General features: G+C 38.8%; 3 protein-coding genes across 3 annotated transcripts in view; 2 read left to right on the forward strand and 1 right to left on the reverse strand.

Annotated features, from left to right (window-relative positions):
• The window catches only part of LOC140928895 (WD repeat-containing protein 76-like), a 25,632-nt gene extending 20,724 nt beyond the window's left edge, over positions 1-4,908 (reverse strand). Inside the window, exons 1-4 of the mRNA XM_073378697.1 lie at positions 4,442-4,908; positions 1,813-1,869; positions 779-874; positions 149-219 (exon numbers count right to left, since the gene is read on the reverse strand). Of these exons, the coding sequence (XP_073234798.1) occupies positions 149-219; positions 779-874; positions 1,813-1,869; positions 4,442-4,603 (386 nt within the window). The 5' untranslated portion in view covers positions 4,604-4,908. The remainder of the gene's footprint in view (positions 1-148; positions 220-778; positions 875-1,812; positions 1,870-4,441) is intronic.
• A 129-nt stretch (positions 4,909-5,037) lies between these two features.
• On the forward strand, positions 5,038-9,454 carry LOC140926323 (uncharacterized). The gene is made up of 5 exons (XM_073376077.1): positions 5,038-5,594; positions 7,239-7,522; positions 8,848-8,884; positions 9,031-9,092; positions 9,386-9,454. The coding sequence occupies exons 1-5, from the start codon at positions 5,471-5,473 to the stop codon at positions 9,452-9,454; spliced, it is 576 nt and encodes a 191-aa protein (XP_073232178.1). The 5' UTR covers positions 5,038-5,470.
• LOC140928888 (lipoxygenase homology domain-containing protein 1-like) overlaps positions 9,034-27,500 on the forward strand; it is a 43,661-nt gene continuing 25,194 nt past the window's right edge. Inside the window, exons 1-13 of the mRNA XM_073378692.1 lie at positions 9,034-9,092; positions 9,999-10,181; positions 11,037-11,211; positions 11,852-11,966; positions 13,060-13,140; positions 13,523-13,571; positions 21,072-21,207; positions 23,011-23,155; positions 23,676-23,781; positions 24,563-24,704; positions 25,738-26,000; positions 26,416-26,551; positions 26,988-27,148. Coding sequence (XP_073234793.1) covers positions 10,056-10,181; positions 11,037-11,211; positions 11,852-11,966; positions 13,060-13,140; positions 13,523-13,571; positions 21,072-21,207; positions 23,011-23,155; positions 23,676-23,781; positions 24,563-24,704; positions 25,738-26,000; positions 26,416-26,551; positions 26,988-27,148 — 1,635 coding nt within the window. The 5' untranslated portion in view covers positions 9,034-9,092; positions 9,999-10,055. The remainder of the gene's footprint in view (positions 9,093-9,998; positions 10,182-11,036; positions 11,212-11,851; positions 11,967-13,059; positions 13,141-13,522; positions 13,572-21,071; positions 21,208-23,010; positions 23,156-23,675; positions 23,782-24,562; positions 24,705-25,737; positions 26,001-26,415; positions 26,552-26,987; positions 27,149-27,500) is intronic.

Genomic DNA, 27,500 nt, shown 5'->3' on the forward strand with positions numbered 1-27,500 from the left:
ACTTCTGAAAGCATTCCTGTAAAATGAATTAGAAATTAAAATATTATTGCAAAGACAAACTCATGAAATTGCATGTTACATGTAAGCCTAACCACTCTTGATGTAAGTTAAGAATGTCTCTCACAATGAAAATTTTGAACAGAGTCACCTAGCAAGTCCTCTTTGCTTGACCTTTGAAGTGGACTGTGGAGTCATGGAAGTATTAAAATCAAACTTTGCCTGCAAAGAAAAGCCATATAAATGATGAAATTACCATAAGTCATGAGTATGTATACATACTTAATAAAACAGAATGTAAGGAAACAGGCTAAGAAGGACAAAAAAGCACAAGAAAGAGCAGCCAGTGTTTCCTGACTCTTTGGTCTTTTTTTATCATTCAAACATTGTTGGGTGCATGGCAAGGTCTTGGTTGTGCCATGCACCCAACTGTCTCTGTCACTCACTGACTTACAAATATCAAATATTGTTCTCATTGGCAAAAATTGCCCTAAAAGCAACGAAACTCACTTAGAGGGCCCACATGTATGTAAAAATGAAAGTTCACCTCAAATGACAGTAAATAAGGTTGGGTTAGAAAATGCAAAAAATGCAACAAAATAAAGATGAGAGCCTACATTGTATTCTGAAAACACAGCAATTAAGCACAAATGTGCAGCATAGCTCTCGCACAGAAAGAACCTCTACTGCTCAGTTAACTGTCAATTCCCTGGAATCAAAAACCTTTCCAGCAAGTTTACCAAGTCTTATTTTAACTGGTATTTAAAGTATTTGTTTGTACCTGAGTTAAGTTTAGTCCCTCAAAGAAAGCTTGATTTCTTCTGATATTCTCCAGCCGCATTTTTTCATAATCTGACAAGCCATCATCATCACCTTCCTTAATACATGTAAGAATCAAGTGTCAGAACATTTGTTTTCTTTAAAAAGTTGTAGATGGAATCCATCAGGAAATTGAGTAATTTTAATTCTCAGTTGACAAAAACCTTGTATCAGAATATTTTAAGCCATATTGCATACTTTTTTACACTTTTCAAGGGCTATACATGTAATCAGTTATCTGTAATAACACCAAAGACAATTTCTTATGGGAACCCAAGAAAATAAATATCAAATTTCACAGGAATTGAGAAAACACAAGTAAAATGGTCATGTATAAGATTTCATTGGGAAAAATTCAAGCTTTTAAGTTTGTTTCTTGGGCTCCCATAAGAACATTTTCTTTGGAGTTATTACACTTGTTTCATTTATTTTTATGACCAGGCAACGATCTGGTGGTAATTGACAATAGCAAGCCCATGATCCACCGTCTGTTCGGGGGAGGATTTAAGACTCATTTCCCGAGCAGCGGCTGGTAATTGAGCCTACCCTGAAATGTTATTTTTGTTTTTCATTTTAGTGTCCAATTCTTGCCTTTTGTTTATTACCTCACATCCACTGCTGGTTGATGTGAGTTTGAACCTGTTTGCAAGAGTTTGATAAAATGACACCTTCTCTTGGATGGTAAATACTAACTATAAAAATAATATTGAAAAATATCTTTTCCAGTTTTAAGGATCATGATGACCTTGAGCTACATGTGTATGAAATAACAGTATTGCAATCTACAGGAACTACATGTAAATTGAGAAAATAGTTTAAACGGTGATTTTATTTATTAGAAATCTATAATTGTTTATTAAAAAAATAAACAATTATAAATTGATGAAGTGACACCTAACCATTTTATAATAAAAGATTGCATGGAAATCATAAGATTTGTAAATTCATCCTGTTGGTCAATTTTTTTATTCTCTATGATACTGGCTATTTCATTACCTCATTGACTGCAGATTCATCCAGTTTCCTGGGATTTCTGTTCTCAATTAACGACTCCTATTAGAAACCATCAAAACATCAAATTAATACAGGTGACTACACTGTATTACTCACCCTTCGGGATGAGCTACAACAGGCCTTCTGCTTTACAAAGAAACTTTTAAGAAGAACTTAACATTCAAGGGGGTGTTATATTATAATAGGTTGGTTTATTCGAGATTGAAAAATAATGTACTAAATAAAACAATAAACAATCTTTATTTATACTCTTGGCAGTATATTTACATTATGAAGGCTAGTGGAAGAAAGTAACGTAAACAATTGAAACAAAAATATCAAATAAACATAACATTAGGTTTAGAATTCCAACTGGCATGAGGCGAACCAGTAGACTACAAGGCCGGGTTGTTCAAAGCTAGGTTATGGTAACCCAGGGTTAGTGTGAAATTTGAATTCAGATAAGAAACCTTAAAAGAGAATTCAGTTTAATTCTTTTTGTACACAGTTTGGTAATTGGATGAACTAAAAAGAATAGAGAAAAATAACTGAGAAAATCCTTTTGAAAAAAGGATAAAGAAGCCCAGACTAAAATTTAACCCTGGGTTAGCCTTAATCGGCCTTTGAACAACTGGGTCCAGGTATATCAACAAATGTGATCAAGGAGTAGATAAGATAAGATAAGATAACTTTATTATGTCACTTCAGGATATCTCTATTTACAAAAATCTATTTACAAAATTATTATCAACATGTGATAAAAATCTAAAATGTATCATTATAAGAATACAAAAGTCACAAAAATACTAAAAACAGAGGAAGACAAAATTAAATATTATAACAAGATATTTTGCTGCATGGCAACATCCCAATTGGCTAGTAAATAATTGGCATGTTCACTTTTAACTCTTATTCTATTAAAGATTTCTTACGATAATTTCCAGAATCCATTAGGCAAATCAGGTTTAGATAACTTAACGAGGTCAAGACCAGCCTTAAAGGCATTGATACTTGTTTAATTTTGCATGCATAGTGGCAGCTGGTTCCAATATTTGATAACGCTATCATTAAAGAAGTTATGAACTGATCCTTAATGGAGTTGAACAAGAGAGACAGAGAAACAAATTCACCATAGGTTCATGTTTGTATACTATATGTCCCTGGGCTCTTTTATAACCTTCATCAAAGAGGACTAGTATTATTAGCTGCCATTAATACAAATGAGGTTTTGGATGGATTATGCTACAAGTACCTATTGATCTTGGGAACTGCTTAAACCATGGGAGGACCACTTAGACAAAAAGAAGCAAATCTGATCTTCATGTACATCATGATTTAAATTCCTTGCTTTTAGCTCGTTGAGCAGCCTTACATATCACTTTAAGTTACTTTCTGGTACCATGCCAATACGGCCAGTATTGACTGGTTGAATACTCTTGAAGAGAACTATAACTATTATTATGTTATGCAGTTAAGGGCTGGTCGGTTAGTGTGGGAAAGGTGGGTGGGTAACAGGGGGTCCAAACCTCCCTACCTCCTATGCCTTGCATCCCCAGTTCCTGCTCATTTTTTATTTTGTTTTTGGCTTCCTCCCTGCTCCTTGTTTTCATTGCAAAAAATTAGGCATTGTTGCAAAATTCTCCCACTTCTGATCCTTTTAGTACTCCCACCTCTGGCTCTTTCCTCTCCCATCTCCCATACCCCCCTGACCCCTATTTCTCCCAGGATTCCATTCCCTGTCTTCCCCCAACCTGTCAATATGAGACACTAAAAATGGTTGCAGTCTACATAGCTAGGAAACAACTCAGCACTAAGCTGGGCCTTTACTGTGCTTTTCACAAACATGAGAATTCTGAAGTTCAAAAGCCAACTGACGATTGCATTTTTCGCTGCCGTTAATCATCTTAGCGGACCTCTTAGGAAACAAAACTTTACTTTAACGGGTTCAAAAGGTCAAGGTTTGTGATTTGTAATTGGTGGATTTCAATCCGTTTTGTGTGTTTCTGTGTTTCAAGGTTCGTTGCTTATGATCGTAATTATGATTGACGGCAGCAAAAAACGCAACTTTGAAGGCGCCTTTTGAACTTTAGAGCTTGCATGTTTGTGAAAAGAGCAGTAAACCCAGCAGCCTACAGAAACAATGGTGTAAAAACAACGTACTCCTATTAATAAAAGACAACCTAACAACCTTGCCAGACGTTATCTCCATTCATGACTCAGAAGGAAACTTTGGCTGTTGAAAGTTCTATAAAGTAAAAGCCCTGGTGATCACATTTTTTCAACAGAAAACTCCTACAGGTTTAAACCAGTCGAGATAAGCATTCGATAAGCATGGAAGACAACACTCCATCTTTTGCCCCGGCAAAAAAGCTGGTACTCCTTCTTTAACTTCAGTCTCTAAGCTTAAATTTCTATTACTTTATATATTGTTTATTTCATTTTCAGCATTTGTTATTTTGCAACAACTGCTTAATAAACACGTTAATCCCAGCTATCAGATCGAAGATTATGTAATCGAAGAATTCAAGGATCAGCTTCTAAAGGGTAGCGAATTCGCAGAAAAACAGTTAAACACATCAACAGAGGAAAATATTACCTAAAGATAAATCAAAATTAAGTTAAGACATCTTACCTTCTCAATTCGTGCGGTAGATCCTCTGGTTAATCGCTTTCCAGGAAGCTTTTCATTCGAACCAGGAGAATTAAAGATGTCGTCCACAACAACATCGATTTGTCTGACCTTCTTTGATCTTGCTGATTCCGATGGACTTTCAGAGGGTTTCCTTTTTGACATGTTGATCAAGGCCTTTCAAAGCAATCGTCTGATTCTATAGGAGTGCTCTGCTAGGCTGCAAATATCACTGAACGGCGCGCGTTCTATTATTGGAACGAAGTGACAGACTGTTTCGCGCCAATTTTCGCGAGATTTACCGACACCTTTCCTCACCCTCCCACCCTTATTGAGTAGAAAATATCCTCAGTATTCTTTTCAAGAATAATTCTTGATTACGTTTCTTCGCGTATCAAAAATATGCTTGAGTTGATTTTTTTTCATTTTTTCTATCTCTTATTACAAAAGTTATCGAGTAATTTGGTAAGCGAGACAATTCTAAGTGGATAATTACAAAGCCACTTATGTGACAGTACCCTGGGAAGGGATTATATATCGATGACGACATCCTAACAGGCGTGGTTGCTCATTACGCTTTAGTAACGGAGTAACAGAGTTCGTTGTTAGCTTCGCTGCAAACATTTGCATATTTTTTGTGCTGAAGAATACATACAACGTGAAGGCTTAATTCCTTGATGTTATAATCCATGCTTTTTGGCAATCTACAACATAATTTCCTGGAACTTTTTCTCATTTTAAAAGATCAAGAATTATCTATAGATGTGCAGATAAACGGATGTCGCGTGACATGTGCGCTACAATACTCACAACCGCCATGGAATTTTCGAATGGAGTAAATTGCTGACTTTATTATTTTCTCAAAACGTTAATTTGTTTTTTATCTATAAATGAGGCTAACGACAGCTTGTGATCTCAAGCACGAATACGATTTCTACGTTTTTTGGCGGCATGTATAATCAAAGATGGCTTGAACTCGCCAAAAAAAACACTTGGCCTTTCTGATCGACTGACGTGAACTCAAAAGGGAAAATGCAAAGCTCAGAAGCTGTGAAAGGTGTACTTCAGGATACACATTTATTAAACACAGGTTTTGGTCGGCCTGAACCTACGAGGACTACGCAAACTACCAGACATCGCGCAAGACCCGTATCAGGTAGGCAAAAACTTGTAAAGCGTCAAACTCTTGTAATGTATTGTGTACTTCTAAACAAAGCTTATTATTGCAAAGTTTGGATTGGTAAAACGTATTGTACATTTGTAATCTAAAAGTCGTTAAGCCGGGGGTGTTTGTTCACAATAAATATTTGTAGGATTAACAGTTTTTTAACAGTATAATGCTGTAAATTAATCCTTTTTCCCTTGCCTTTTTAAAATTAGAAAGAAACTAAGTTTTCTACTGATAGGTAAGTATGGAAGACCGACAGGGCTAACAACTTTTGTTCATTTCCATGTGTCCCATTTGCTGCATTTGAGTCTATATTGTGCGGCATTAACTTCCTAATGACGAAAATTCTGCGATGCCACCCCTAGTAAAAGGCTATGTTCACAATGTACCGCAGTAGCTCTTGTGCTGACCTGAAACCATACTGGATAGGGCTTCTCTTCACATATCTTGACTTGATATTTTCTGTGCAGTGCCGATCCTGAAAGTGCATCATCACATATGGGATAGATTTCTGCCACTCTTTGCAGCAGTGTGAACAGGTGTTCAGACTGCAGCGGAGGTAAATACTTAGGCATGAGTACTGGTCCCCATTCTTGGCCAACCGCTCTGGTAAAATGTTTGATGTGTATGAACGACTTGCTCCAGTTCTGTGCCTTGTTTACAAAGTACCAGATAGCATTTCAAGTTGGCACAAAAAGCTATCTAGCACAGTATATTGTAGATATTAAAGGTCAAAAATTAAATTCAGATTTTTTTTAACCTAGGTTGATTCTCAATTTCCTTTGTCTCCTAGCCCTAATTCATGAATATATAACGAGGGCTAGGAGACAAAGGAAATTGAGAATGTGTAGTTCCAGAAAATATCCATACTCTCCCCATGGAAGGGATTGGAAATTCCTGGGGGGTGGGGGGGTCTCAAAGGCCCAAAAATTTAAGTAAATGTATGAAGCTTGACTGGAATTTCCAGAGAGGTGGGGGGGGGGGGGGGTCTAAGAAAAAAATCCCTTCTGTGGGGGAGATATGGATAATTCTTGGAACCACACAATCAACCTAGCTGAAAAAATTTTAACCTGAGTTCAATTCTGACCTGTAACAATTTTTAGGCATGCGTCTTGTGCATCTTGAAATCACCCAGGTGCAGAACATAAATAACTGTATAAACTAGCTTGGTGTTCCTTATTAACATAAAATTTAGGCTAGTACAATGTACCTCTTGCACGTCTGCCATGGTAGGAAACTTAGGCCATCTGAGTGTCAGAGATGGTTACTTTTCAATTTAGAAGAACAGAAATTTAAATGATCTCAGTTCTTAGTGGCAAAAGCTTCTCTTAAGAGCTCTTAACCTAACAATAACACAAAACATAACATTCCTCCAGAGAAACTTCACCATTACTCTTTTGTGTTAATGATTTGGTTGTCTGATTGCACAGGCAAGTTGTACAAATGTAGAATGTATCCATGCACAAAAAGATGTTGCTCTTTTCCAAAGGGACTAGTGAAACTGTTAAGAAATTTTTCGTTCCTTGTACATCTGTACTAACCAGTATCTTCTTACATTAAAATTAAAAATTGCAAAACTGATTTTAGTCTGTTCAGACTGATCATTGCTATTTGGATCTCTCTTATCTACAGCACCACCAGCCAGCCAGCCTCGTTGGAGATTTCCAAACTCTCCAGAGCCTAAAAGAGCAAGAAAATTTCACGTGAGCCTCAATCACACTCCATTTGAAAGTAGAACCAGCCAAAAAGCTCCATACGCCCCTAGAGCCACCATAGGAGGTAGCACAACACTACGGGGAAAGGAATTCTCTCCAGCAGTTTACAATTCCCTCAGTGATCCTCATTTGAATCCTTACTTTTCCAGAAAGTTTGGAAAAAGTGCTTCTTTGAGGGAATCAGGGGTTTCAAAGTCAAAGGTGTGTGATTATAAAACAAATAGCTGTTTAGTGTCTTGGGTCACCTGACACCCTAATCTACAATGTACATACACACGTACATGTTTGATACATGTAAGTTATCTTATTTTATACATGTACATACCGCTGTTGTCTAGCCCGGGAGTTTTGGCTTGGGGGGCAGGAGTTGCGGTACTCTCGTAAATTAATTTCAGATAGGTGCTTGTCACCCAGGGTCTTAAACTCTGACCCTGTTTAGGAATGAACCCAAAAAATTACACCCTATTTAAGAGAAAACAAAAACTAATAATTTAATGGCAACACATAAACCTTTCCAAATACACTGAGGGATACAGTGGAAGCCCTATTGACAGACACTTTCATTAGGAGACAGCTCTATTTGAACATGTACAGCCACCTTCAAAAAATCCTGTGACAACTCCCATATAAACTCTGTAGTTTTATATTCCCGTGATTAAGTGGACATTCCTGTAAGCAGCTGTGACCGGACACTTTCAGGGTTTCGGGTTTGATATTGGCTTTGTTTTTAGGCTTCCATACACACAGACTACACGAAATGAAATCTTATTCTCATCTGAATCTGTATTTTAATAAATGAACTTGAAATTGCTGTTCATCACAATGAATTTTATATCAGTTTCAGCTATTGCTTTTTTTTCACAGGTTATACATATACATTGTAAGCTTGTTAGTTGTAACAATTATTGACAGTTTATATTATAACTGTAGAGTGGATAGTTTGCATGTCTCTATAACTCCGATAGCTATGTTGGCTTGAGTTGTATTCTCCTTGTATGGTCACCCATGCCAAACAGGTTGAAGGGTAGATGCCAGATGAAGACTGTTAATTGTTCAGGTCCAAAAATTGGCTAATAACCCACTCATGTAAAGCACCCTTATTACACCAAAAGTAGTGTTTCCACTGTACCCTGGGAGCAGAAGCAAAAGTCACTATTAACAATAGAGTCAGATGGAGAAAATTACATGTATAGTAGTTCCTTGGATTGAAGAGGACTAATGATGATGATGATGATGGTGATCATTATAATTATTAGGAACTCTGTTAAGTGGGTGCATTGTATAGGTACAGTACATTAATTCATGTACCTAGCTGTCATCCCAAGGGATGCAATTCTTGAGCCATTTCCAAGGTCTGAAAGTGTGTTGAAAAGTATCAGGGATTTCGTACTTCTTTGACAATGATTTAAGTGATACGAAACATTTTTAAAGAGTTTTAAGGTTTTTAAACAATTTTTTTCTATGCATTATTTTACCAAGATGGCTATTTAATACTACAGCTATAGATATCCCTTTATTTCCATCAGGGAAGAAAAGGAAGTAGCAGTAAGACAAAGAAAAAAGGTTAGAAATATATGTAATTAATTGTAACTGTTAATTTTTTTTTTTTACATACCCTCATTGGCCCCAATTGTCTTTCCTCTGCCATTTACACTGAAATTATTTTAACACTTCAAAACTGAAGTTCCTCTTTTTTTTGTTTGTTGAAGGAGTCATCTACAAAGTAGTGGTGAAAACGGGAGCCAAGAAAAATGGTGGCACAGATGCGAAGGTACTGTAAACATCTGGGCCCAGTTGTTCGAAGGCCGATTAGTGACTAACCCAGTGTTAACTTTAACCCAGGTTTCCACTTCTTTTATTCAAAAGCATTTTCTTGGATATTTTTCTCTGTTATTTTTAAGAGCATCCAATAATCAACTTGTTGACAAGAATTTACTTTCAAAGCTTTCATATCTGAATTCAAATTCTGCACTAACCCTGGGTTATCTTAACCCAGCTTTGAACAACCGGCCCTGTCCTGTATCTATGCAAATCATTTTACCATGATTACTTTTTAATACTTAGCTTGTCATGGGTTTTTATGTACCTCATTACCAGACACTGGTGGATAGATATGGCTTCACACAATTTTGAAATTAAACTCTGCTTTTTACTTTTCACTTGCAATTAGATTATTTTAAAATTTAAGTGCCGGTACTTTTCCAGGTCTGCATGAGCAGATTATCCACCATCTATTGTTTTATGAAAATAATGTCTAAAAAAGCATGAAAAACTGGCATATGCTGCTGGGATTCTAATGCATTGAAACAAAATAGTTACAGTAAATTCCCAAGGCTTTTTGTGTAAACTGCAAACTATTGTTTTACATTAAAAAAAATTGTTAATCCTGGGAAAGTATTATTTTAAAAAGCTGCTTTGTTTTATAGAAAGTATTATTAAATAAATAATATAAATTCTCATTATCAGGCAAATTTTTGTTAAGGTTATTTTTTAGGTCTCTAAAAAAAGGGAAATAAAAGAAAAACAATGTTTTCTCAAAAGCAAACTGCCATTAAGTAAATTATGTTAATGCTACTACAAGTACTAACTTTTTGCTTTAAAATAATCAACACCTCTGAGATTCATGAATCATCTACTAGCATTCATCTTCTGTTGAAATTCTGAAATCTCACTTCAGGTTTTTGCTGAATTTCGAGGGACAACAGGCAAATTTACTCGACACCTCACACACCAAATGGATTCTGCTGTACCATCAGCATTTATTGCTACCCTACCACACTTCCAGTTCCACTCAGGAAGCACAGAAACCTTCAACATTAAAGGACCAGATATTGGAGAGCTCATCCAACTCACTATACAGGTAATGGCAATGAGTAAAAATAATGTGCGCACATGCTGTTTGTTATCATTTTTTTCCATTTTTTTAGCTTTGAAACTCATGAAAATCATCTGCTTGGTTGACATGTACTGTAATTAAGTGCATCGTGCATGGAGCAGATGCAAGGGATTAGATGGGGTGAAGTGTACAGTATTTGGTATGAAAAGGAGAGTACAAGGTTACTTAGGAACCCTGGCCTGTAGATGTGCCCTTGAGTAAATTATTTTCCTTTGCATACAATACTTTTATTTCATTGACAAAGTGACAAGCTTAGGAGCAGAAGTCTTTCTATATGAAAAGTTTGAAGTTTGAACTGGGCTTACTGACCTCCATATTTATATACTATTATAGTGGGTTGGAGAAGTAAGAACATGCACTTTAACTCTGAAAGCTGCTTTAAAACTTGAGCACATATTAATAAATTTTTGACCCAACAGCAAATCAAAGCAAGCAATGGAAGTACAGTGGACTCTTTCTAAGATGGACACCTTTGGGACCTGTACTAAGTGTCCATCTTAGAGAGGTGTCGGTCTTATAAAGAGTCAAATAAAAGGAGTAAAGAAAGGCAGGGACCAACTCTGGATGTACGTTTTACAGAGGTGTCTGTTAAGAGAGAGTCGACTGTATTATGCAATGTTACATGTATCGCTTTTACAGTGGAACTGTTGCTTAAGTCTAATCACTGTTTGCCCTGCATATAGCCTACTTACATGGGCTGTAAAACTAGCCAGCTGCAAGCCTCTTCCTAAGGTAACTCCCTCTAAAGCCAATGATTTAATTTTTCTTTGAAACTTGTTCACAGTTGGTATTGTATAAATTTTTTGTTTTGATCTGTAGCATGATGGCAGAGAACGCAAACAGGGATGGTTCCTTGATGAGATCCAGGTGACAGATCCTAAAAAGCCTCAAAGCTGGATATTTCCTTGCTACCAGTGGTTGTCGCTGTATGAGAGTGACTGCCAAATACGACGCAGTCTAAAACCATTGGTTCATAAAAAGTCAGAGAAAGTTGGTATGTGTAGCTAGATGCACCTCGATTTTATACAGTAAATTTGCAGTCAAACCTTATTAATATGGACACTGAGGGGGCCATAGAAAGTGCACATATTAACGGGGTGTCTGTCTTAAGTGGTTTGAATTTAGAGAAAATTAATGGAAGGTCTATCTTTCCCCAGGGACAAAGCAAATCACTGCAGTGTATATTTCATATTCCAAGAGTATGTGTTGGATATGAGATAGCCAACGGTAGATAAGTAGATAGTTGGTAGATAGCCAACGAGGCGCATAGTGCCGAGTTGGCTATCATCATCTCATATGCAACAAGCACAAGTGGAATAAAACGCCCACAAATATCGAGAATTATTCCCAAATTTATTTGTAAAAACAAACCGATTTTCAGCTTGTTTTTAATTTTGAGCAGATGCAGACAGTTACTATATTTGGAGAGCATAGTATAGTGGCTCATATACCATGATGGCTAAGCCAATCAGAGCTCTAGAATTGCATTGTAAATCCAATGATTCAGTTTTTAATGATGTAATTTACATTTTAATTTCCAACACGTTTTATCATGCCACATGAATAATTACAGCTGTTTAAATGTAATGGAGACAAATAAAGACATATACCTGCATGCTTTTTTTTCTGGACAGTTTATGTGATAGAAGTTTACACTGGTGATAAAGCAGGAGCCGGTACTGATGCTCATGTGTTTGTTACTCTGTTTGGTAAAAGAGGACAGACCCCCAAAACACAGCTTATCAGCAGGTGAGTGTGTTCCTTCACTCCTGATCAGCTTCAAATTTCTTTCATGTTTTCAACTTGAAAACAGTTTGCAATTTGTAATGCTGTCCTATTACACGGTCCTTTTTTGTGCTGAAATCAGGCAGTTGATAGCCAATAAGATTTAAGAATTTTGTTATAGTTATGATTAATAATTTAATTTTAAATTTTAGACATCTTATGATCGACTCCCCTCAGGCCTCGCAAAACACGTGAATTCCATCTTGTCCTTTGGTCAAGCAGGTGTCACATTTTTCTTGCCGTGGTCACTTCTTTCTCGTCTTAGTTGATGATTCTGTTAATGGATGGCTTACTTGGGCTAAGCGTGCTTTTGGCTATGCTTTAAAAGTTACTTGCCCAGCAAGAAAATCTACTTTTCGCGCACTACCGGACGGAACGTTTTTCGAGCCCTGCTCAGGGCTTATCAAGTACTGAAGTAATGAGTAAGAGACTACCACACCGGGGACTATGTCCCATACTTTTTACAAACAGTGTGTAGGTTCTTTAGAGTCTTACAATAGGCCACTTGCACTAAGAGGTCACGTAACCAATGCTTCTTTTTCCAATGAGTTGGAATCTTTCTGATGCCAAAAATTGACAGAGCCCTGTACGGATTAGGTCTGCAGCCTTGGTGGCAGCAAAAATATGTTTTTTGAGAATATTGCGAAAATTGGGCAATATTTTAAGAATAAACCCAAGGCTGAGATTTTGAAAAGGATAAAATTTTGTGTGTTGAGAATCTGTGAATACAATACAGTTTTGTTTTTAACTTAACCATAAAAAATTCTTCCTTTCTCTAAATGGGAAAAAGAGCCAACAAAACGAAAAGCTCTGCAATAACTGTAATTGATCATGATACCCCATTACACATTCTAAAACGGAAATGTCACAAGCTCTAATTTGAGAATAATACTAGAATAAAATCCAGCCTAAAAATGGCAGAAAAATAAGAATATTCGACCTGGGCCGGAAAAACAACATTCTTATAAAAACAAAAGAGTGTACATAGGTGCATATAACTAAAGAACTAGCAAAAGTGTAATATCGATTGTTTTAATTGGTTTCTGTTTATTGGCAGGACTGATGATGCATTTGAGCGAAAAAAGAAAGACGTGTTCAAGATCAAGACAACTGACATTGGACCACTTAGGAAGTTAACGTAAGAAAATGTCAATGCATACATGCCAGCCTGCGTCTCATACGTAATCTTACTCCGGTTCACCCGGTTAGTAACGTCTGCGAAGCAGTGCCGTTATCCTTGTTCTAGGCCCCCAACGGACTCAATGAAATCACCGGAAATGCGTTGCGAATTTCCCTTCATCCTGATTGGCAAATTGACAATAGATTTTTTTAATAAGCCAATCATGGTGCGTAATCAAATCCTGATACTCAGGTGGGGGCCCAGAACTAGGATTTTGGCACTGTTGCGCAGACGGACTTAACCAGAGTTTAGTTTCGCCTGTGGCACAGGCCAGGGCTTCACTGCAACCTTTAATTTTTTCAATTAAAATTAAATTGTATTCAACTTTGATTTATCACAGCGTGGAGCATGATAATTTTGGTTTTTCCGCTGGATGGTTTCTAGATAAGGTGAGTGAGACAGAATATACATTTTCCACTCCCTTTTTTCCCTCTTAATGTATAGACTTAATTAGCTAGGCCTAAACGTGAAACTCCTGTTAATATAGTCATAATATAATTTTAAACCCAATTAACTTTAAGCCATGACAAGGAAAACCCTTAACCGCCAATCTCTGCTTATCGTAGCTTAAGAAGCCTTCATTGCACCTTTTTAGGGAAGGGCTGTGTGATTTAAGAACATACTAAAATAGATCTCCCATCGACCTAAAAATCGTATGTTGACATTAAAAAACAAAACATCATGAATCAAGTTCGAATACAGTACTGTCGAAGCTCTTGTAGGCCACCACCTCGGAAATTCGAAAAAGTCGTCTTAACCAGAGCTGGTCGCTTACGAGAATGAGCTCTCATAAGCGACCGCTCGGTAAAACAGTAGAGGGTGGTCGCTGACGAGTGCTTTAGAAAGGCATTAATAGTTCATTAAGAAGAAACAAAAGATTTTGGTGTGTAATGAGTGTCTTTATATCGGAACTGCGCGCGTGCGGAGCCCCATAGCTAAGTAAATCTTCCCATCCTAGAAAATTTGGTGATCACGTGACCTTACACCGCTCGAGCGACCGACTGACCGTCCGTCCGCACCACAGGCACACCAATATAAAATAACTCAATCAACAGGTATGGCAACCCAAATGCAAGGGAAGAAAATCGCATGACCGCCCGGACTTTTAGAGAGAGAAAAAAAACAACAACAACAAAGTCGTGTCTTTTTCGACGTGACTTTTGATATTTACACTCACGTGGATAACAGAGAAAGAGCTAGAGAGACGAATTTCGTTGGAAGAAAAACGTGAAAATTTCATAGCGGCGGTGAGAAAATGAGAAATGCTAGCGGCCAGGGGCCGGTTGCTCGAAGCCTGGTTAGCGCTAACCGTTGGTTAAGAGGTATCAAAATGTATAGGTTTCCATGGTATTTAGCGCTGGTTAGCACTAACCATGCTTCGAGCAACCCGGGCCAGGTGAAAATGAGCGGCAGTGAAAAAATAAAAGCGAACATGAACACAGGAAACACAATTCCTCCATAAAAATAATGTTCAACGAGGAAGTTTGACGTTTTAGGGCCTGTTTACATGGAGGTGGGGGACCCCAGGTAGGTGAGGTAACCCCCTTAGGTGGGGTAAAACAATAACCCTCCTTTACATGCAATCTTACAACCCGCCATCCCGGGGTGCACTTTGTCAAGATTATTGAATGGTCGCTAAGCACGTAAACAAGAAATATGCTGGCAAACCACGTGTTTTGGCGTTTAATGCTCTTCAACACTCACTTGTTGCTCTTGCTGCAAAATTCAGTGCTATGGCTTTCTATTGTTTCCTTTAATAATGATGCAAAGCCACCACCAAAGTGAATTTTGCGCGAATTTGATGTATCACGAATCCGACCCCGGCCAGGCGGGTTAACCCACCTTGAACGTTTACATGGCAAAATTTGACCCCGGCTGAGAGGGTTACCTGGTCTGGCAGACCGGGCTACCCGCCTTGGCGGGTCGCCCCACCTATCATGTAGACGTGATCAAATTAAAATAAAAGATCATATGGACAGGCGGGTGACCCCACTGAAGCGGGTTACCTCACCTAACTGGGGTCCCCCACCTCCATGTAAACAGGCCCTTAGGGCCTGTTTACATGGAGTGGGGCACCCCGGTCTAGTGGGGTTGGTTTCTTTTGTTTTCACGCTCTGGAAGACACAAGACAAAAGAAACCAACCCCACTAGACCGGGGTCCCCCACTCCATGTAAACAGGCCCTTAGGGCCTGTTTACATGGAGTGGGGGACCCCGGTCTAGTGGGGTTGGTTTCTGTTGTTTGACACAAAACAAAAGAAACTTACCCCACTAGACCGGGGTCCCCCACTCCATGTAAACAGGGTCTAAGTCGTACAAAACGGCATTGTAGTCGTGCAAAACAACGGCAAAGAAAGACAAAAAAGCGTGCTGCACGTGCAAATTTGTTTTTTTGCTTATTAAGAAAAAAAAGTGTGCTGCACTTGCAAATTTGTTTTTTTGCTAATTAGAACTATTGACCTTGATGCCATTTTCATTGCCGTCCTCGTTTAGCATTACACGATTTATTTTTTTTTGTTTATAAGTATTATTAACCAGAGCTTCGCTTTTAGCCCAAGCTAAATCTATATATTATCTGATATAGACACAGCTAAAATTTACGTCCTACTTTTTGGACCTTGAACTTTTACAAATACAATACTGTACAGTTCAAGATCTTTATCAGCGAACCATTGACGCAGCATGCAGTTTTATTAAAGTATTGATCTACGAGAGCTTAAAAACAAAGAAAAAGTCCAGTTGGGTGGTCTCAAACGTGGTCGCGGTGGCTTACGAGAGCGGTCGCTTACGAGAGTCTTTCATTGCTGCCAGTTTAAGTTACAGTTCAAACGGGGTATCACAAAATTGGTCGTAACTAGAGCTGGTCGGTTACGAGAGTGGTCGCTTATGAGAGTCTTTCATTACTGCCAGTTTAAGTTACAGTTCAAACGGGGTTTCACAAAATTGTTCGTAACTAGAGCTGGTCGCTTACAAGAGTGGTCGCAATGAGAGCTTCGACTGTTGTAGGTTTGAAAAAGAATTCTTACGACTACTACTTAATACTTTCCATACGAACGACTACAACTCTGTAGTCTACACAAACAGCGCGGTACGTGTTTTGTGTAATGCATTCACTGAGGCATTAAATCTGCGGCGCTGGACTTACAATACAAATTATAAACGTGACAACAGTTTAAAAGCCGAATCGAAAATTTCCCTATAGATCGATTTTTTTTTCCGGCAAGGATGTAGAAAGTGTTAAAAGACGACCAAAGAAGTGATCACGGGGGCAACTGTTGCAAAAGGCCTATTCACCGAATTTGTTGCCACAAATTCTCCTAATGAACTGGCGCGTTATTTTTGTTTTGTGATCCTACCAAAGCTCTTAATTAAAATCATAGAGCGCGAAAGATCCGTGAAAACCAAAAATATACAACAGCACAGAGCATATCACATCACAAAGATCATTCAGTGAAGACTGCAGCAGACGTTGTGTATTTATAACGAAAATATTAGTGGACGATCGTCTGATTTTGAAATCATGATCGTGTTCGCGATGATCTATTGCGTAAATGTTTTTCTGGGTTTCTTCGGTAACCTCTTGGTCATACTGGTGGTATCTATTTATCGAACATTTTACCACATGAGATACTTTCTATTGGCCAGTTTGGCATTTTCTGATTTCCTCTTCACGAATTTGATAACCGCTTTTCGTATGCTGGCCTATGGTCTAGGTAAGTGGATTTTTGGTTCACCTTGGTGTTATGGTACAGCGTATTTCGCCAGATTTCTACACCTCAGCACGGTACTTCATCTGTGTGCTGTTTCGTACGAGCGATACGAAGCCATCTTTAAAAATCCTCTAACCTAAGACGGCTGCATCACAAAGAAAAGAGCCATAGTAAGCATAACGTTGATGTGGATCATCCCCGCTGGTATCTCTCTTGGTCCCTTTCTCGGATGGAGTGACTATGTGTACAACCCAGCAATAATGGTATGTGAGCAGAAATGGGACATGGTAACAACATTGCCCTTCCTAGCAACAACATTTCTTGTACCGCTTGGAATAATTGTCTTCCTAAACTACAGAGTCCTCGAAGTTGTCAGCAGACTTCAGAGTAGTTTCAAAATAATTCCATTCACCGTTGAAGAACAACCAGGAACAGGACATCCAGGGCAAAATGTCCAAAACCAGTCCGAGAAGCAAGGCAAAGTAAAGAGAGAGCGAAACATGCACTTTTCAGGCCTTTTGACAAGAAACGAGGAAGGCGAAACTATCAAACAGCCTCGCAAACGTCATGTAATTAAGCAAGGGACTTTGAATAAAGGCAGCGTTAATGCAGAAGAAAGGCAAAATCCCGCTTTCCAGGAAGAACCTGAAGAAATTAGGGAGGTAACACACCAACCAGTCTTTGCTCAGAAAAACGAGGGATCACCGGAAGTTCGGTGTAGCGGCCCAGTGCAATGGGGTAGTAAATGCAGTAAACGAACGATGGAAGAGATTGAAAGTGTGAAAGAAGGATTCAACTCAACACTACAACCGACGAATTCGTCTCCGAATGACCAAAACAGTTGGTTCGAGGTTCACATCGTAGAACATGTTTCGCCTCAACAAACAACTAGCCAGGAGAAACAGCCTCACGAAGATGACAGTGTGGACTGCAAAACAATTCCACTTCAAAAGGGGGAGACTAAGAAAACCCAGAAAACGTTAAAAGGAAGCTCAAAAAGCAGAGTGTATCAAGAAAACACTGGCGGCCTCTACATCTTTCAAGGAACAACACTAGAAAACAAACGAAGGTCTCATCAATCAGATGCAGAGACGACCATGAGCCAGCCCCAGGACTGCAAAGCGCCTTCAGCTGAAAAGCCGAGAAACCCGCTTGGAAAAACACAGAAGAGACTTATCAAGTTGCTTAAAGAAGGAAAGGCAGCCAGAGATGTCATAATCGTTACAGGAGCGTTTCTTCTATGTTATCTTCCTTTGTGGGTATCAGCTTGCTATCGTACGTTCGGGGGAGAACTATCCGTAGAGGTAATAATTTCAGTCCATGGTATTTATGCCACCACCATGATCTGGAATCCTATTATATACTCTATTCGTAAAAAAGATTTTAGGCAAGCAGTCAGAAGGTTACTGAGGTTGTGACAGTTTATGATTTTAAAAACATCAACATATCAAAATCAATTACAGCAAGAACAGTAAAGATTGCACAACAAAAGTCCGATTCCAAAAGTCTCCATTCATGTAAATTGTTGTGTTCAAAGGAATAGAAAGACGTTTTTTCCCCTTTTTTTCGGTTATATTTAAATAATCTAGGACTTAAGCTCAACATGTAAGATTAAAGTGAGCAATGGTCTTCTGATTTATTTAAAACTTCAGCACAGATCACCTTTCACGGCGGTTTGAAAAAACAACATCATTTCAAGGAACAAAACCGTTTTTCCTGTTTACTTAATTTAGCAGAGTTTCTTATGTAAGAGGCGGAAAGATACCATGCAATTGTGTATATATTTTATTCATTAGCTAGGCATTGAAATTTCGAACGAGGGATTAAGTTTATTTTGATTCTGATAAAACTTTATCCGAAACAATGCCAATCGTTGGTTACACTGCTCTCAAGCAAACTCGTTTGCCTTAACATTTTTGAAGCAGACTTAAAGTGTCGAAAGGGATGGTGTATTACTTTATATAATCATGCCTTGGTCTGGACGTTGATGCAAAATCAATATCCTTGTTCGATGGAACACGTGGTATATTTAATCTGTCCTGCTAAGAATCATACGTTATATACCTCTGCAGTACCTTGCCCCAAATGTTTATCAGTTTCTGCTAGCACTGACCAGTTAATATTTGAGCAAGTCATATATGTAACCATTGAAGGAATAAAGTGGAAAAAAAAAACGGAAAACATGGATTGGATTATTCTGAAGTGTTATTTTACTTTTTATAATATGTTCATGTTGTCCTTCAGTTGCATTTTTAAAAATTAAAATATCGTTCTATAGGGATGATGCCGTCGATCAGCGAAAGCTTGGATCTCAATTTTATTTTTAAACAGCAGTTTAAGGCTTTATTAGAACGATATTTTAATTTTTACTTTTTCATATTTTGATGAAAGACTTCCTAGCGGAGGAGTACAAAAGACAGACATACGCCCATCCTTTTAAATTGTCGTGGATATCGAATAAATGTTTAAGCGGCCCTACGTGTCGACGTTTCCCAGTCTCATAACTCCGTTGATCCTAAACTGACTACAAATTTTCAAAAACAAAAAAAACACGCTGATTAAAGGCAAGGCAATGCATACTACTTCAGGCCTAAGCAGAAATTAAAGATACGGATGATTGATTTATTTGTGTAAATATCACATAAGTGCATGTCGCCGTTTTCACAAGATCATTTCTTTCCTTTCAGTTTCAATGTTTAAATTGTCATGGACATTGAATAAATGTTCAAGTTCAAGCCGTGCCGATTGTTCCTACGTGTCGACGTTTTCCTGCCACATAAATCCGTTGATCGTAAACTGAATGCAGTTTTCAAACGCGAGGCAATGCATACTACTTCAGGCCAAAGTAGAAATTAATGTCACGAATAATTGATTTAAGTGTGCAAATATCACATAAGTGCGCGCGAGCGAAAAGTGTTTTCGCTGTTTTCACATGACCATTTTTTTCTTTCAGTTTGAATGTTATTGCCGTTTTTTTTAATCTGTTGTTATTGCTTTTCTGATAATGGAAATCAAAGTTCATTAATTCTTGTCGATTTTGTGTAAAAAGATTGATAAAGCGTACAAATGCCCCCAAAGCATTGAAATCCTATAATTGGGGTGTTGTTTGTTTATTTGTTAAAAGAGCCATACTACTCAAGGAAGATCAGTGACAAGAACATCTGCCCTGATTTTTAAATTGGATGGTGCATTATAAAAGACTTTGTTATGTTTAGTATGCGCGTCAAGATGACAACTCTGCCGTACCAAAATATGCAACAACTGATCACGTTAATTGTCCTTTAAATTTTACATAATCGGGTAGGGCGCGAGTACTAGCGGGGATACTGTTTCATATCTTTGCACTAATTCTTGAAAAAATTTTTATATGGTAAGTTGTTAATTTCGCCCCATTAATTAGCATCAGGTCTTCTCGGTAACGGTGCCTTAACCTGTAGAGGGCTGCAGTTTTGACGTCATTTCCTCGTTAAACACAAAATTCTTCCAAATTTGGTCATCACTAACTGGTTATGGTGAATCATGCGTGTGCTTTTAGCCAATCAGAATCGGGGAAATATTTTGAATGAATAATAATGTAAGGTAATCCAAGGACAGCCTTGAATTCTGGATTTTACTTTGTGGATTCCCGATTCCTTGAGCTGAATTCTGGATTCCAAAGTCCAGGATTCCGGATTCCGCAAGCAAAATTTTCCAGATTCCGGAATCCGGATTACCATGTAAAGCATTGCAATGGTCAGCTGTGTTATTGAAATCCGAACAAGAGTGAGGGCAAAATTTTCTTGTTCTACTAACTTAAGGCGAGATTTAAAGTGGTATATGAATGAACTAGGTACGCGAGCAGCAACAAACGAATTTGATTGTTTTAGAAAACACTCACCGTATTCCAAGCTAACCTGCGATCACGCCCTCCCTTTATCTCCCCACCCACTTCCCCCGCCCACCCCCCTTAAAAAAGCAAAAGCAGTTTTCCATAATTTGGGGCAACGAATACTGAGTTGAGATTGGACTCCAGAGAACGGCACTTTTCCCCTGCCAGGGTTTTCTTAGCAGAAAAACGGCAAGACGATGTTTGGTTAATTTTAACTACATGCTTATAGAACAATTAGTGAACACTTGGGAAAGCCATTGTTCACGGTCAAACGAAAATCAGTCTAAAATATAATGTGCTTCTTCTTTTCAGATAATAGTGTGTTGTCGTGAAAGAGAAGATCGGAGGTTCTACTTTCCATGTAACCAGTGGCTAGCTAAAGATGAAGGAGATGGGCTGATAGTGCGGCAACTGACAGCAACAACTGACTCCTCAGCTGCTTTTGAAGGTCATTAATTTGAATCTAAAACGACCGAATTATTGGCCACTTTAGAAACGCGAAGGGAACTGGAGCCGAAATGTGTCCCGCAGTTAATTCTGGGATCGTTACTGGGGACACACGGGTCAGCTATTAGGGACTTTAAGATCCAACGACGCGACGGCAACGCGAACCTCTAAAAACCAATAGATTTAACAAGCAAAACGACAACTTTGCACGTGCATCTCACTTTTTTGTACATTTCTTCGCCCTTTTTGCACGACTACACGTGAGAATCCAATTTCGTGTTTTATGAAGAACGTAAACAAGCAACGACGATTTTTTTTTTCTCTTCCTGAACTTGGATATGGCCCCCTTTGAATTCAACTTCAGTAGAGTTTGCTTACACTTGACAAAGTAAGTGGGTAGGAATAATTGCGACAAAGACTGAGAGAATGCAAGTTCACTTTTAAAGCGACGTTCTCGTTGCCGTCACGTCGTTGGATCTTAATAGAGAGTTTTAGATCGGAGTTTACATCTAACCGAACATCTAACCGCGGTTTGCGGTTACCCGTTTGCGGTTCGACATTCAAACATAAATCGATTTAGATTGGCGGTGGATTAAAGAAGTGGATTCTGTTTTTTTTTTTTCATTTAGAAATAGAAGAAAAATCAATCAGTGAAAATAAAAGAAATTTACGGTAACACTGGGTTATCTAGCAGCAAAGAGCTGTAAATTCTTACATTAGTTCTTCTTGCAATTTTACGGCCGCCAGTTTGAATCAGCAGCCATGAATGACACTTGTTTTCAAGATCCAATAGGATTTATCAAATTGAGCATTTCGCCCGAATTTGTGCCTCTGTTAATGGATAAAGACTTGCTCCACAAGATTTTTGTATCATTACGTGGGATAAAACAAGAATTATACGCTAAAAGCTTTCAGGTAAATGACATCCGTGAAAACCTATCTCCCCACGTTGAAAACCCACGTCGTAAACCTCAAACGTGACGCGAAAGACTTGTCACGTGACCTCCAGCGGTTAGAGGTTCGCGGTAAACTCGGATCTAAAACTCTCTAATGTCCCTTTTTTCCCTGTCCGTCGTAACCGTACCAGACGTCTTTGCGAAAGTTAACTCGGCCCAAGCCCCTTCTCGTTTCTAAGGTGGCGAATAATAAGAAAGATCTTTTCAATAGAGGAGAACTTGCAAGAGTAATTTAGGCAAACTTTCGGCGTTTTTAAATAGTTTGCGTTTTCGGCGAAAGGTGGCGAAATAATTAGCAGTAATATTTCGGCGTATTTGTCAGCCTCGTGACAGCTAAATTTCGTAAGCTCAGCAGAAAATCGTAGTGATAGTTGATGGCCTGAGACGAAGCATCATTTCGTTTCCTCTGGAAGAAAATTCGTCTTATAACGCAAAAGTTTGTTTCAGCATAGCAGTTGTGAACGCAATTTATGCAATTGCGTAAGAAGCCTGAAAAAAATTCAGGACTTCAACGGGTTTTGATCGCAGGTCACGGGTTCAAACCCCGTTGAAGTCCTGAATTTTTTTTCAGGCTTCTTACGCAGTTGCATAAATTGATTTTCATTTCCGCAGTTCATATATGATTTATTTCATATACATCGATCATAATAATGTTGGTTTGATGCGGACCTGGTTCTACAGCTATGTACATCGGTCGTTAGCTTGAACATACTTCTCAGGTTACTTGGAACAGTTTGGTGATGAACGTCAAATATCGTCAGGCTACGACCAGTCCCTGTGTTGCGTGGCAACAATTTGTCGCCCAATGTGTTCCGACTTTAGAAGTGAGTTCATTGCTTCTTTTCCAGGCCATCCTTACCTGGTTCACACATTCACTGGTGACAAGAGAGGGGCTGGGACTGACGCAAATGTAGTCATTACAATATTTGGAGAAGAAGGTGACTCAGGAGAGAAGAAGTTGGAGAACGCAAGGAATAATTTTGAGCGTGCAAAGTAAGTTTGGATAGATTATAACTTCATAGTATATTCTTGCATTGTTATCTACTGGGGCATTTCAAAACCATTGCAAATTGAAAAGATCCCTTTTCAGCCCCAAAGAGTCAATTTAGCCCTGCAGGCTAAAAGTCTGATTCAGCCCCTTCTGGAGCCATTTGAGCACAGTTTAAGCCAAACAGCCCCATGAAATGCCTTTTCCAGCGCACGCTAGGACGCGTTTCAACTTTTGGGTCCAAATCAGCCCGAGGTAAGACTAACTGGACTATATTATGAGACGTTCTTAGTTAGTTCGTCAGGAAGGAACGCACCATGAAGACCTATGAACGTCTTGATGATAAGCGCGGCCAAATTTAATAGATCCGCCCAAAATAGCACTGTATTTTACTCACCGAAACGGTCCCATTTTTAAGGCTAAAACAGACCTTTTTTTTATTTACAGTGTGTCCACCACCAGAAAGTTGGGGTGAAACTTGAGAATTGTATAACTTTTTCTTATTGTGTGGATTCATTTTTCTAGGAAAGATTCTTTCAAGGTAATCTGTGGAACATACCTTGGACGACTGACCAAGATAAGAATTGGACACGACAACAGTGGTCTTGGTCCTGGCTGGTTTCTAAACAAGGCAAGTCTGATGTATTACTTTATGCACGTTTTGACTTCTGGAGAACGTTATGGATACACGGAGGGCGACTAAACAGTGTATTTACCTGATTCTATAAAGGTTGCTTTGGGTATTGAGCAATTGCGAACTGGGAAGTGGTCACTCACGCAAAGTATTACAGTGAGTTCTGTATGCCCAAATACCCATTACCCAATTGTCAATGACCAATTGCCAAAGCAGCCTTTATTGAATTACAGTGCAACCTCGATATAATGAATGGCCGAGACTGGCTATATTTGTCTTCTGTAATGAGGTTCCATTATATCGAAGTTTTTTCCATATATTTTACTATTACTGGGGGTAAACAAAATTGTTCGTTATACCGAAGACTACGTTATACAGGGGTTCGTTATATCGAGGCTCCTCTTTATACTTTGTTTCAATGTTATTCTTAGTTCCAATTTTGTCTTCCTTTGTTTCAAACTGACTAGCATACATTACTTCACCCAAAAACGAAGGCAAATTAAATTTAAATCGAAATAAATTAAACCACAACATGTAAATAAATTCATCTCACGACCTGTTTATGAAATGTAAGTTAGTTGCGAGCTATATATCATGCAAGTTACCTCATCTATGGCATTTGACTTGCAATGCAAGGCTTTTGGTTAAACACAAAATAAAACTTACCGTTGACGTGATATATGCAACTGGTTTCAGAAAGGAAACGTCACACAAGACACGAAGAACTTTAAATAATATTTGTTCATTTATCAAATCGTTTCTTGCAAACTTGTTTTAGGTAACTGTTGAAGACCCTAAGACAGGTGAGGCAGTCGACTTCCCATGCCGACGATGGTTATCAAGAACTGAAGATGATAGACAGATTTCTCGTGAACTGATCAGAGGAGATACTAAAGATGAGGACATGATTGTTGATAAAGGTAATTATAAGCCACAGTCTTGTTGGCTTTAAACTAATCCTCGTTACTTTTTTGTACAACTGTGGAACAGGATCACGCTTGATCCTTTTGATTTTTACCATCTGTCGAGAAGCCGTAGCTTTGTTAGCCTCCCACGTAGATGTTCTTAGGGGTTTGTCACGCATTCCTGCCCCACGGGGAGGAGGGGTAGGAAGGATTGGGGAGTATTGCCTGACGAGCCAAAAGAACGTGTGCAGGGGAAGTTATAGCTATAGGCGGGCTTAAGGTCTAAAATAGATTCTGGAGTAAGGATATTGAATTGCGATAATGATATATGAAATAAATCATATATGATCTGCGGAAATGAAATGAAAATGAAAAAATGATCGTCGCAGTGAACGCAATTTATGCAATTGCGTAAAGAAGCCTGAAAAAAAAAATTAGTACTTAAACAGGGTTTGAACCCGTGGCCTCGCGATACCGGTGCGATGCTCTACCAACTGAGCTATGAAGCCACTGACGTTGGGACCAGGTCAATTGTGGGTTCATATGTTCCCGTGAAAGAAATGAGTGTTAATGATATATGACATAAATCATATGAGCTGCGGAAATGAAATGAAAATGAAGAAATGATCGTCGCAGTGAACGCAATTTATGCAATTGCGTAAAGAAGCCTGAAAAAAAATTCAGGACTTCAACAGGGTTTGAACCCGTGACCTCGCGATACCGGTGCGATGCTCTACCAACTCAGCTATGAAGCCACTGACGTTGGGAGCAGGTCAATTTTGGGTTCATATGTTCCCGTGAAAGAAATGAGTATTAATGATATATGAAATAAATCATATATGAACTGCGGAAATGAAATGAAAATGAAGAAATGATCATCGCAGTGAACGCAATTTATGCAATTGCGTAAAGAAGCCTGAAGCGTGAGACCCTAATGTAGATGCAGCCTGAGATTCCTCCAAAAACACGTTACCAGGCGGGGAATGCCCAGTGTTAAGAGTGTCTGACGTTGAAATTTCTCTTCACCATCCCGATTTATTTCCTTTAGGAATCCCATATCATATTCATGTCACCACCGGAGATGTCAGAAATGCTTCGACTAACGCACGCGTATACGTGATACTTCATGGAGGAGAAGACGGAGAAAGCAACAGCGGCAAACTCTGGCTGCAGAACGAGAAAAAAGACAATTTTGAGAGAGGAAGAACAGACATATTCACTGTTGAAACAACGGACATGTTGAGTCCCTTACATCACTTGACAATTGGCCATGATAACAGTGGACTTGGTGCAGGGTGGTACTGCGAGAAGGTAAACTGTCAAGTCATCACTCATGCTTTTTACTACTCACATGATCTGAGGTCACCACTTACCTCGTCTTCGTGCCTGCTCGGCCTCCACTTTGGTTAACTTGTCCACTCTTCTGGGTCATTAAAATACTGAACTTTTTTTCCGTTTCACGTTTTGTGGCTCTGGTTCCCAAAGTAGGCGAACTGATCAGACACGTAACGTCAATGATCTTAATGCGAAATTATAGGGCGTGTTGTGAGATCTGGTGGTTCAGATGTTTACTAAAACAGGAGTATTTTAGGTGCTTCCTGGGGTGTGAACTTGTCTGTAGAGAGGAAGGGGAGGGGTTGGGGTTGGACTTGCGACACCGTGACTTAGTGTTCCAAATCAAGGGTCAGTAAAGATGGTGGACATACTTGTTCATATTTCTTCCTAGGTGGTAGTTGACTGCCCTAGCAGTGGACACCAACAGATATTTTTGTGTCAGAAGTGGCTGGCAGACGATGAAGGAGACCAGTTAATGGAGAGAGATCTTTACGAATCCGAGGACATGAGACTCAAGAGAAGGCCAAGTATGTTTTCAATTTTATTTCGTTTGTTCTTCTGTTTATTCCATTCCCCCTTTTCATTTTGCTTTAAACTACGGTTCAGTCATTTATGATTTCTTAAAATTACTGCGAAAGAAAGTGAGGTAAGTAATAAAAAGACGTTTAGTTTCGGGTTGCAATTTTGTGTGTAGCAGGTTACATGCTACAAATATTTGTTGTGCCACAATGTACCCTTTGTTGAAGTTGTTATTTTCCTTTGTTTTTAGCGAATAGCAATGAGGATAAAACATATCTTTAGGCCGTAAAGAAAAAATTACAATTGCGTGGACTTTTTGTAGCCTCAAAATGGTCAATCCTGCGTTCCTAAGTTACATTTCCAACTTCTAAGGAAGTTTTATCTTGCACTCTACCGCGTGTACTTCTTCTCTTTGGTTTTAAGACATTTTTTTTTTCGTTGTAGAAACTGTATGGAATGTTTGGGTGTGGACGAGTGACATGCGGGGTGCTGGTACCGACGCTAATGTGTTTGTGACAATGTATGGAGACAAAGGAAAAACTGATGAGGTACCGATTGGTAACGCAACGGATAACTTCGAACAAGGACAACTGGACAAGTTTAAGGTATGTCACGTACGTTTGTTCATGCAAAGCATTGATTTACAGACCTCTAGGAAAAATGGAGAGCGCGAAACGATGGCCGAGAGAGCTACAGCGTGACATGTCTAACAACATCATTGGGAACAAACCTTTATTTCTTTCAAAGAACTGAAATTCTATGCGGTGATTTCACGGGCGGTCTCGTAACCGCCCACTGAGAGGACAGTTTATAGCCGGAAGACGAGCAGCTTTCGCTCGCCCATTGCTAGCAAAACCTTTTCATGGACGGTTTTCACGAAAAAAAAAAAAGATGTTCACTTGGCCTCCCAATATAAAGCAAGCAAAAAGTATTTGTCTTAGTAAAATGGATTCTGGG

This window comes from Porites lutea, chromosome 2 (genome assembly GCF_958299795.1).
Source record: "Porites lutea chromosome 2, jaPorLute2.1, whole genome shotgun sequence".
Classification (NCBI taxonomy): Eukaryota; Metazoa; Cnidaria; class Anthozoa; order Scleractinia; family Poritidae; genus Porites; species Porites lutea.